This window comes from Microchirus variegatus (assembly GCF_963457635.1).
Source record: "Microchirus variegatus genome assembly, chromosome: 11".
Lineage (NCBI taxonomy): Eukaryota > Metazoa > Chordata > Actinopteri > Pleuronectiformes > Soleidae > Microchirus > Microchirus variegatus.
This window is the reverse complement of record NC_139812.1, coordinates 9,153,985-9,166,822: the sequence shown is the minus strand read 5'-3', so window position 1 is coordinate 9,166,822 and position 12,838 is coordinate 9,153,985. Positions and strand designations below refer to the sequence as shown.

Sequence of the window (12,838 nt, the reverse complement as noted above, 5' to 3'; positions counted from 1 at the left end):
AGCATCACAATGACTCCTGCGGCTCTTTGATTCATTTGTGGTTTTCAAGTGACTTTCACCTTTAGCAAGCATTTTCACTTTAATCAGCTGTCTCTTTTTGTCTGGCGACGTGGATTAGAGGACTCACCCCCCTCTCCACTGAATCTCTACACATCTACACATCATAATACTGCTTCAGTAGCAACACCCTCCTTTCTGTGATCTCCTCTCAACTGCTGCTGAGGCTCAGATTTAATCCTAAATAGCATACACAAAGAACCATCTTGACTTCTTTAGTCCAGTGCAGAAATATTCAAGCCTTGAAAAAGTCAAATGAAATAAAAATGAAATAACAATCTTGTTGGAATGTATGAGATTGACTTTCAAGGCATATCTAACCAGGTTTTATGTCCTTCCTTCTATTCTTCTCAATTCATGTTCCCATTTCCACCTTATCCTTATTTCTTCCTTGGTTTTGTATCCCTTATGTCTGTCATTTTTGTGTTATTCCTCCATATCTTTTTTTCACTTCATCCACCTTCTTTCTTCTCTCCAGCATGTGAGCTGATGAACCAGGGGATCCTCGCTCTGGTCACATCCACAGGCTGTGCAGCTGCAAGTGCCCTGCAGTCTCTGACAGATGCAATGCACATCCCACATCTCTTCATCCAGAGAAATGGAGATGGTTCACCCAGAACTGCCTGCCAGCTCAACCCCAGCCCAGACGGAGAGAGCTACACGCTGGCTGCTCGTCCACCTGTGCGACTCAACGACGTCTTGCTCACGCTAGTCTCTGAGCTGCACTGGCAGAAGTTCATCATTTTTTATGAGAGCGACTACGGTGAGTTGTTGGCGAAAGTGAGCAGTTGATGGTGACATGAATCTTATAAACATGGCGTATATATGTAAAATAATCTCAGCTCTCCCATTTAAATGTAAATGCATCAAAACCATCTCTCATGTCGAGGGGGTGGATCACGCTGCCCCTGAGGTAAAGCTGTACAATGAGCATGAAGAAATCATAAGCTGAAATGAATACAGTAAAAGAGAACTGAGAAAAAACATCATTATCACACTGAATATGTTAAGTGCTAAGTAATTAAATCCAAAACAGGAGCAACTATAAGGATAAACAGGATCTCCTTCCTACACTCACCATATCACTATGATGAGAGCGCGTCCCAACGGGACTTCATTTGGGATGTTCTCCATTTTGTTTTCATGATCCTAACCATGGTGTAGACCTTTCTTGACCCACATTTGGCAAAGGAGGGAATGTGGAATTGAGGAGTGACTGGCAAGGTAGCACAAGGGCAGGGAGATGAAGAGAGTATATATTGCTGCATTGGCATTCCTCAGATGATACTTTGCCACTGCTGGCTAATCTTTTTACTACTTGGAAGAGTGCAATTTAGAAGGGAGTGTAAATCTGTTTTATTTTTTCAGTACAGTGGAAGTTAGAGCTGATATAGTGTATAGTAAAGCAAGCCCTCAAGGGAATCAGCCACATCCCCCCCATACAAGCCCATCCCCCACAGCTTGGACTCCATAGCTAGTCAGTGTGATCCGTGTATGTGTGTGACATGTGTTGCTCCACGTTTACCCTGATCTGTCCTTGGATTTGACTCTGACATTGGCTATCAATCTGTAATATCTGTCTGTCTTACTAGGATAGACTTAAATCCTGGTTAAACAAGGTTATTTCAGTACCATCTATCGTTCCTGACCAGAGTGAATCTTTTTAGAAGTGTGGTGTATATATATATATATATATATATATATATATATGCTCAGTTAAACAAGGCAGTATTAGTAAGAAAATAAATAATTGATAGAAGTACTCGCCCTGACAAAACAGTCTTTTTCAAGTCTGCTAAATTAGGTGCTATAAAGTCAGCACCAGTGACATTTGTGCTTGTGTTACACTGTTTAACTCTGTACCCATTTAATTAAAGAATGTAGCAGCTAATTAGGATGCTCATCACAGAACCATCAAAATACCCAAGGTACCTGACTAGAAGCTGTACAACTGTGACCCACACCACAGCCTGGAGAGAAGCGCACTGTCTGTAAATCTGTGTTGGCACTGAGGGAATTTTGAATTTATACTTAACATGTGTGAGCAGGGAGAAACAGCTGCAGGAGTTGACTCACTCTTCCTCAGACTGCGTGTGTCTGGGGTTATGATTAATTGAAAAATTATCTATGATTAAGTGTTTACAGTTTCTCGAATGTGGGTACTGGTGCTTTTAAATTGGTCTGGAAGGTTGATGATGACATTGAAGAATAATAGGTCTTTCTGGTGCTAACCATTTTTTTTTTACACCATTATAAAGGCCTTGCTCCTTTGCATATGGGTTCATTCAGTTACTGTACCACGTGTTTTTTAATTTAAATGAAAAAGATCTATATCCAGGCAAGTATTTCGGTTCTGTATCAGTGGCAGTCTGCATCCACAATAATACCTAAAAACATGCTGCTGATTATCCCTTCTGCAGTTGTCTTCTTCATTTCACAAATTACAGTCAACCAGAAACAGCAAGGTAGAGCAGGAATGTTTTATGAGACTTACATTGAGGTGAAAATGAAAAACAATGTAAGTGTTAATGGTGCTTTCCAAGAGTCTTGGCTGATAAAAAACAATCAGGTTTTGGATGTTGTACATCAAAAAAATAAAATAAGATAAGCTGCTTGACAGCTTTGTCTGTATAGCTGCTGCTGCCCAGACAAAGCATTTTTCCTTCATAATTTCCCCATGTGTGCCAGCAACACACCACCACAGGTATTGTTCCTTTTATGCTCTTGTTTTACTGTCACGTCTGGCCATGTTGATTGCAGTCCTGAACAATCCCATACGACACTCCACATGGTGTGGTGGCAAGACATAGGCAGTCCGCTCCCTTCTCCAGATAATCCACTTGCCATATTCCACTCTGGCTCTTGCTCAGGTGCCAAATCAATGGTTGACACACACACTGTGCCAACAGGTTATAGTAACTGGCATGCAAAAATACAATGTTTTGTGGGGTTTGTTGTATTACAACATTAACTATATCGTTGAAAGGCTATAAACATTGACTCTGTAAATGAACAAGATATGGGACCTTAGAAGTACAACTTCATTAGTTCCATTATTGCTAAACCAAGGCTATCGTTATTGAACGGAGGAACGTTGTGTGATGGATTACTGGACAAGATATGAGAAGGCTGTGTTTTGCTGGGCTGCAAAGGATACTATGTTACCCCAGGCGTGGCACAATGTCCAAAACATCATTGTCTATTTTACATGTATGCAGACAATTTATTTGTTTTAATCCCTCGTTTTTGATTAAAGAAAGCAGCGGCATGCTCAGCACTGTAGAGTGCAAGGCAGAGTTTCTGTTTCATTACAGCGTAAACATCTGGCTTCTCTGACTCCAGGGGCAAAGTGTTGCTCTGAGTAATGAAGTGTATCACAGAAACCAATTCATTCTAGTCTCCACCAGTGTATCACATGCATGAAGAGCACATTATGTAAACACCTTCCAAAGCTTCACCTCTTCTGGTTCCATTTATCATTGTATGTTTGCAGCACATATTGCGTTTCTCTGTTGTGGGAGAGCACGCTCCATCATTTCTTTGCTAAGTAAAAAATAACATTATTCTTACGCTACGGGAACCCGATGGGAGGCAGGATGGCATTCTATTGTGTTGCAACTGGAAAACATCCTTATATGCTTTTGGCTTTTGTGCCTTTAGGCAAATAAAAGGGAACTGAATTGTATGATAATCCTATCACAGCATGCTACTAATACACGCAATACCTTTGAAGATTTAGCTTTCCCTTTATTGTTTTGGATTGTTTTTCCATTTGTCTTTACATTTTGCATTTAAACCTTACACGAAAACTAAAAATAATGTTCATGACTGAATGATGAATTTGCTCCACTGGTCAGCATGCCAAGTTTTGGACTTTCACTATTGGTCGTTGTTCTTTTAAGTTTTAATTGGCACTACATCATCAGGGGACATTTACAGGCGGTAATGCCAATTTAAAGCATTTGTCACAAGATTTACATTCTTTTAAGACCTCTTTAGGGACAGATCAAGTGGCTCTTTGGACAAAGTCTATCTACTTTTCCTGTATGAGAGCCTATAGGCAGGCAGACAATCAGAAACTTTTCAAACTTCTCTGAGGATGAACTCGTATAGCTTTCGTTATTCATGACTTTTCCTCTTATACCATGAGCTTCACATCTGACATCCCCTATATTAGCCTTTATACTGTCGCAATTGTCAGCCCACTAGCATACTTAAATAAGTTGGTATGGTAACTGGTTAATATAATGAGCATTATACGTTCAGCAGTATATGTTAACATTGTCATTGTGATTGTGTTTGCATTAGTCTCAAAAGAACATGCACTCTTAAGGCTGACAGTACGCTTTGTTGGATCTGGAAACATTGTTTAATTTTTCAGTTGGTTTGGTTCACACTGGCATATGCAAACCTCAAACTCTATAAATTGTAAACAAAATCCATGTGCACAGAAGCGGGTAAAAAGACTAATCCCTCACAATTTCTACAGAAAGGAAACCTTAAAGGAAGCTGGAGCATCAGCAGGTTAGATGTTCATACTAGCTCTGATAATGATGATGATGATGTCTGGGAGATACCAGAGGAGGGCCCCAAAGGCAGAGTGTGCTTTCATCCACAACCCCAATGAGGATCTGCTAGAACTAGAAGAAAAAACACAGATAGGTGGAAATGAGTCCATGAGGCAGCATGCTGTGAACAGAATCCATTCTCAGATTTTTGGATGTCCTAACTCTTCCTCCTCAGCAGGTAAGATTAAGCCCAGCTAGCATCATCATTGTCATTCCGTGTATCAACATATTTCCTCTCAATTATCCCATCACATACTGTAACTGGGGGATGGGAATGAGAACACTGTGGCTGTAGCTGTAAATGCAGTGCTTCCTGTGATTGTGCATTCACACCAGTGACAAACCATTTGGTTTCAAGAGTTTACTTGCAAGAGTCACCTATTTCAAAACATAGACCAGGGTCTGCACCAGGGGCATAAATGCTCCAGGGTTTGGTTCAATTAGACATAACAAGGCAAGTGTGAACACAGTCTTTAAGAGGGTATATTATGTTACTGCTTTCTAAATGCCATGAGAGAAATGCTTACACTTTATTTACAAGATTGTGTATGTAAAAGATATTGATTCTGTAGGGGAGGACAAGCAACTGGGGACTATTTGAACACAAATACTTGCCTTGTCATTTTATCATAACAAAGAAGGCATGAAAGGCCTATAAGGAATTATAGGAAGTCTTTTCGAAGAGTCAATTTTATTGTAATATAAGTAGCTTCTCTTACATGTCTGTCTGAGTCAACCTGCACTAAGTAATGACTGAGGAGAAGCTGCATCTGTCTCTGGCCTCCCTGGTCTTTAGAGAGAATTAGGCTAAGTGTTAGATGGATTAACCTGCATTTGCTCAAAAATAGGAGGTAGTTTCTGAGGTCGAAAAAGCATTTATTACACAGACATTCAGGTCTGAATGCACACAAACAACAAAGGAGATCTCTTGCAGAGTTGTACATCCATTTGTAGACTTTGTATAATGAGAGGACTGACTTGTTGTGACAGATTTGAGAAAATTAAAAAGCCTTTTATGTACAGTGAAGATGCTGCTTTGTTACGGCGTGCTTTCATATGCCTCCTATTGTGTTCTCAGCTGATGTTACATTCATGGGCCAAAAGTTCTATAATACTGTCAAATAAATTCGTCACTTAATTGACTCTTCATAACAATAGAAGAATGTGGATGTTAATGTAAACATGGTGCAGGATGCAAAATGATTTACAATATAGATGTCAAATAGAGAAGTGGTGAAAAGAGCCACATGAAATCTATTCTGTTATCATAAAGGCATCCAATGCTCGGGCCCAACACCTTTTTTTTTTTTTCTCATTGAACTTCAAGCACTCCATGAGGAAGTCTGAGTAATAACCAAAACTGCCAGTGTCTCTACATGATGTGCTATATGTGTAGGTGCTGCAGGTCGATTATGAGGGAGTTTCTGTGGGTGCATTTTCGTGGCATTTTCAACCCTATTCAAATTGCTTTGCTTTTACATCTGTAACTATGTGTAGTGCTTCAGACAAATATGAAAACAAAACACTGCTATTCTGAGAGACACAGAGAGAGTCGTGTGGCCTCAATTGTGTGACAAGTGTCAGTCAGCATCATGAACTCATTTTGCACTGGCTTGAATGTAACAAATATCTATTTATATTGAAACGTTGCACTCTATAGCAAAAATATTTAATCATTTGGGTTTAAACAGAACCTTTGATGGTAACCTGTGCTAAATTTAGGGCAAAAGCAAAAGTCAAGGCATGGAGCTTTTTCACTCTGTAATCATTCAGTATTGTATCTTACAAAAAGCATGCCAAGCAAACCTGAGTCGGGTAATTAATTTTATTCTGCTCTCCTGAGCCAAAAATGCACTCATCGTGCTGTATCTTTGAGACCATTCATCAGACTCAGACCGAAATAATAATTCAGTCTAGTATCGTCAGCTCAGCCTGCTCTGCATATTGAGACCATATTGCATATATTGGAACCATATTGTTGAAGTGCTTTATAGCAGTTTTTACACACTAAGAGCAAGAAGAGAAGAAGTGACGTACCTCAGGCCCTCATTCCAATGACGTATCCACTATATAGATAATAATTGTGTGGATAGGCATGGATGTAACATGCAGCTATTTGAAGGCATTTAGCAGTACCTCCACCTCCTCTTTATCTGCAGTCTGTTTTTGTACACAGTGTGTCAAGATATTTTTAGTTTGTTTTCCAGTTGTGTGTCATATAGGGGAGATATACATTGAAAGCACTTGGGGTACAGAACTGACTGAATGTAGCTACCCTTCGCTGTTTTATTTTCCATTTCCACCACTAATAGAAGCTGTACGTCCTTCAGTCAGTGCTGACACACTGTGTACGCAAAAGGATGGACGGCAGTGTACGTTATCATTTATATGTCCAAAGATAAACCTAAAGATGATTTGAACATGGAATGTGATTCAGACATTTACATGGTATTGGAGATATATATATATATTGGCTGCATTTACTGATTATTTGAACAAATAGGTATTTGATCCCTCAATCTTCTTAACTGCTGCTGCATTGAAGAGTTCATGAGGTCTTTACAAGGTGTTAATTACTTTTTTCTTTTCTTCTTTTTTTCCAGCATAAAACATGTTTGTCTGTTTTTTGAATGTGTACATGAGTCTGATCTTATCTTCTTTTAAAGTGGAAATGTCACCTTTCAAATTTTAAAAGGTAAATCACCTGGTACATGTTTGCTTTTGAAAATTGTCCTTACCTTTAAATTTGCCTGTGTACTTAACCACACACCAGGACTCCTTAGTATGAAGTGTGGATCTTTCAGAGTGCTTTTACCTTTACTTCAGCATTGTAAGATATAATAAGTTGGCTTTACTCAAAAAAAATGTGCAAACTTATTGCCTTAAACTAACCGAGTTAAGTAAACTTGATTAAGTAAGTACATGTAACTTATCAAATATAAGTGTGCAGTACTTCCAAGAACTTATTTATAATGAGTTTACTATACTAAACTAAACATGGGTATTTTGAGTTCACAGCTATTGAATTAACTTGTTTGTTATGATTGTATTTTACTAAAATAACTAATTTATTGTAACTTTACTGTACTGAAATAAACTTGTCAATTCTGAGTCTACAGTACTTAAAATAACTTTATCATCACCTAATTTTAAAAGAAAAAAAATACTGTGAAAAAGAATTTCATCTGCATTGAATTTATTTCAAATGGGCACAGAACAGTATGCAGATTTAGTGCTCACATTTTTTTATGTTGTGAAACATCACATTTCTTTTCATAACATTTAACACCTGCATCACAAAATGCAGTTTAATAAAAGCGTCAAACCTCTCTTTGTCATAACATCAACAGTATGCAGATTTAGTGTGAAAACACAGAATGTATGCTGGATTACCGGTATTTTCTGGCCACATTAGCCAATACATCACGTTTAACAATAAAGCTGTACCTATGCAGCTCTTAAAATGGTTCAAATAAAAGCATCAAACCGCTGTCATAAAAACATTAACAGTATGCAGTTTTAGTGTGACTCTTAACATCCTGGATTCCTGGTATCCAACATATCACACTTCTTTTTTAACCCATTTAACATCTGCATCATAAGAAGGCACTATTATAAAGGCACTGAACAGGTCTGAGTGAATTGAATAATGAAATTATGTTTTCACTTCATTTTTAAACAATTCAAAATGCTGAACAAATGTTATTGAGTGCTACATCACACAAGCCCCGAACCGCAAGTGAAGACATTTTTTTTTTTGAGATGTTATGTTACAAGATTAGAGGCAGACAGCTCATTACCCTGAAATGATACATACTGTGCTAAATAATGTAAGTACTGAAGTCTTGAAATCTAATACAGATGTCCTTCCCTTTCAGGTTGATGTAAATACTGAAGTTTTGAATTCTAATACAAATATCATTCCTTTTCAGGTTGAGAAGTCATCATGTAACAGGGACTTAATAGACTTACAAAGGTGTGTTATAACACCTATGTAAAAATATTTTTGTTATCTCGAAATAACGAGATAATATCTCGAAATAACGAGATAATGTCTGAAAGTAAAATTTTTATTTGTTATTTTACATAGGTGTGTTATCTCGAAATAACGAGATCTCATCTTGCAATTACGATATACTATCTCGTTATTTTGACATAACATCTCAAAAAAAAAAATCTCTTCACTTGCTGTTCAGGGCTTCCGTACACATCTGACTCATTAGTTATACAACATGTTTTTAACTGTTAGCAGTTTTGGGGGGAGGGCCCTGTTTCCCAGACCAAGCATTACACTTTGAATGAATTTGAATGTGTTTCCAACGCATTTTGGGTAATCAAGGTTCAAGGCATATGTGAGGCCAAATATGAGGCAAACTGCCTGTGCCAAATCCCGAATTTTGTCCATCACAATACCTCCCTCTAGGATGATGGCTGTGGAAACGGGCTGCTCAGGATCGTCTTCACTCAGGAGGGTCAATACGCCGACTGTGACATTGTCTATCGCCTCATCTTTCGTTGTCTCCTGCAAAGAAACAAACAATCAGCAAAACAATTGTAGTCAGGAAGCATTTGGATAGTGAGACACTAGAATCATTATACAATATACACTAAGATCTGTGATGGAGAGACACTGAAAAAAATGAAAGCTACAATACAATAGCTACAATACCACCCTCTAAATTTGAAATAAAGTGATAGATAAGACAGTTAAGGAAGGCCTACATCAATGAATACAGGCAGAAATGTGAGGGACATACATCTTTGATGTTTGTATTACAAGTGAATATACTGTATTTTGCGTCCCAAGTACTTACAAAACATGTCTTATAGAACCCGTTTGGGTCATCTCCAAAGATCATGGGAAGCCCTTTGAGGACCACAGAGCGTCTTGCAGTTACATCTGATGACTTAAAAGACAGAGACAGAAAACATCAATTAGAATAAAAAATGACAAGGTACAAGTCAAAGAATGAAAATGTTGGTCTGTATCAGTGTATGTAGACGAGTTTAAGAACTCCTCAAAAACATGAAACAATTAATTTCTTACCAAGTTGGCCATTAATTCTTGAATTTTCTGTCCAGCAGCTCCTTTTTTTGACTGCAGGAGTTCAATGATGCGTGGAGTGTGCTTGTCAACAGACTCAAAGAAACTGCTTTCAAGATGTTTGTTGGCAATTCTGCTAAACTCTGCAAAAACCTAAAAAAAATAAAATAAAAAGTAGGGTGATGGGGTTATGGGGGGCAGTGAGAATACCAGGTAAGCATGCTAAAATCACACCATACTATTTCCTATAATATTGAGTGACATCAATAAATCCTCACTTTAAGAGCAAGAAAAAAAAAACATGTTAAAGCATAAACATTTACAAAGACTTGTGTCATTGTGAATCTACAGTAACATTTATTCTTTCTCAAATTCAATTTTTATTTTGTTCATCTTATCAAAGCTGCTTTTGAAAATGCAGTCAAGAGAAATCTTAAACTCCCAGGGACCATTCATGACAAAAATAACTAACTAACCTGTCCCCACGTTTCAAACAAGGCAGCGCCCGCTCTAACTTGTAACCGAACATAAAAAATCATCATCGATCGTCATATTTGCACTGACACGACTCCCAATCAACATACTCGACTTATAATGTCGAAAGTTTAAATACAGCGGGGAAGTTTCCCATCTTCTTCTCTGTTTTTCAATGTGTGGCAGCGTCACAGCGTCACAACAGCCTGTTATATGCACTACAGCGTGTACAACGTGTTTCACCTTAAGTATGTCAGCGATAACAACAAACGCACCTCCACTGACGTCGTGGGTTGCGAGTACGTTCTCGCATCTCCAAGCTAACCTCTAAGCAAATAACCCCCCTAATCTATTGTTTATAGCGGATAAGACTACACAGAGACACACGGCGTAACATCGTACATGATGGATAATGTTATCCATATCTCTATCGATTGTTTTCTCGCCGATTTAATCGAAAAAAATGCATTGGAGGACACTTGGCGAAACAGCAGAAAAGCGTGGTTAGCGAAACAGCAGAAAAGCGAACAGACTTTCATAGTTCCCCTTTTACTCAAGCATGGACTCACCAAATCAATGTTCCCAACAGCAGCAGAATGGTGACTCCCAGAATTGTGATGATGGCGATTGCTGCGGTGTCGAAGTCCAACATCATGTCTGCAGCGCGCCAAGAGGCAGGTGGTTGAAGACCCGTGTCAGTGCGCATGCGCAAAATTTTAAACGTTTGGGGTAAGGGGGAGGGGGGAACAGTGGCACAATGTGGTTCCCAGGACTTGGTTTTTCTAAATGAATACAACTTGAGCATACTGAGTTTGGAAGGTTTTTCAACCCCAAAGTACAAGTAACTTATTCAAAATGAGTGTTAGCAACATGTTAATAAAAATGGAGTTAAGTACACTTAATATCTTTTATTAAAGCCAATGTTTAGATTTACAGTGAGGTATTCAGTGTCGCTCCAGTCTTACTTTCAATGTTTGGCAGCTGCTTAAAGCACTGATGGTGATTGACAATTACTGCTGTATGAATATAAAGTGTTAACCCTATAACCATTCTATAAGATACAGTCTTGTATTGGATTGTCCTTTTAGAGCTTTAAAACTTTATGTAGTATAGATCTGCAGTCAGTAAAACATGATTGGATTGAAAGGAAATCATTTATAGCCTATCTATTTTTCTTCTGTATTTCCTATGCACAACTGAGGCTATTGATGCATAAAATAATAATGATTGCTTAACAGACTCTCTATTTGTAAGCATTCACGAGCAGTGTAGCCACTTAGGATGTGATATGCTCATTTGTGCATTTCTCCAATTTGAGAGGGTCAACTCAAGTAAGATAGAGCTTAAAAGGATGTAAAAACAACTTCATCAGTCTCCCTTGATCTTCAGTGCCTTCACTGTCCCCTCAGCCAGATGCAGCGGTTTCCCAAAGCCTGTGACCACAAGTAAAGATAGTTTTATTTTGTGATTATTGTGAATGTAATATTATTAATGTTTTTTGAAAGTCAAAACGATATTATCAGCTTCAAAAAAAATTGAGTGATACATTGAAAAAAAATTTGCATTTGCATTTCAGAATATATTAGCATTTGTCCACCTCATGGTTTATTGACAGTCGGGACTCTTTGGTGATCTTTGATCTTCAAGTGGCTCTTTCAAAGCTTTGAGGTGTGCTTGAGATCATTATCCTGCTCCAGAATTAATCCCTCTCGCCAAAGTTGCAAACCAGTGGGTGTAATTTCTTTGAAGAACAGTGTGGTATTTTTGGTCTGGGTGTAGTCCATTTGGTGCAGGTTGTAACAACTTGGATTTCACCTCAGAGAGCACTTTTTTGAACACCCCTATTCTCAAACCACTCACAGATTGGTTGCCATGCAGCTTGCGACACAGTTCAACTCACTTCTGTCTCTATTTGACTCATTCTGTGAGAATAGTCAGACAGCAGGAGAGCCGACGTGAAGGAGAAACAGACTGAACACACATGTTCTATGGTATAAACTTACAATGAGGTTGTTAAATCCCTTTATCATTTTAATCCACCACAGCCTCTTGGTTTTGTGGACTTTGGGACTGTGGGATTTATAATCTCTATGTGTGTGCATGGCTTCACTGTGTGATGTTGTTGATGCTGGGTTTTGGAGGATTGTTATTCAGTATGAAGGGTTTATATTATATCCTTTTGTATATTGATTAAGGCTTTTGCCTGACCGATCTTAATTGCCAGGAGGGAGACCTGGCTGGCACCTATAACAAAACACAAGGTATAAAAGCAAAAATCAGCCAGTCAAAATGTGTACAGCTAGAATAACACTTGACTATTCCCTCTCAATAATAGGTTTGATGAAACTGCAGTACCATTCTCACTTATTCTGTCCTTACCTCACTAAAGTCAATGCATTGCAATTCTAGAGGGTGCCCCTCATCTGGTGCAGACCTTTTTTTTTCTGCGCATCGCCCCTGCTGACGCTCTTCTCCCTCTCCTGCATTATGCGCCGCTGTAAGCGGACTCTGTATCCAACGCACAATGGATCATTTCTCTATGTGCAGTTATATCTCCACATCCATGACACATAAATAATGATTTTTATGACGAGGATCGAGTACAGTCGCGATGACATACAGCGGATCCGAGTAGATCTTAGTAAAACGCGTTGAAATGCTTTAACGCTGTAATTAAGGGAATAACGGATGCATC

The 12,838-nt window shown here is 38.5% G+C and overlaps 1 protein-coding gene across 1 annotated transcript in view; it reads left to right on the top strand.

Moving 5' to 3' along the window:
• grid1a (glutamate receptor, ionotropic, delta 1a) overlaps nt 1-12,838 on the top strand; it is a gene marked incomplete at both ends in the record, with an annotated part of 241,815 nt that overhangs the window by 149,938 nt on the left and 79,039 nt on the right. The window contains one exon of the mRNA XM_083897762.1: nt 536-820. Coding sequence (XP_083753888.1) covers nt 536-820 — 285 coding nt within the window. The remainder of the gene's footprint in view (nt 1-535; nt 821-12,838) is intronic.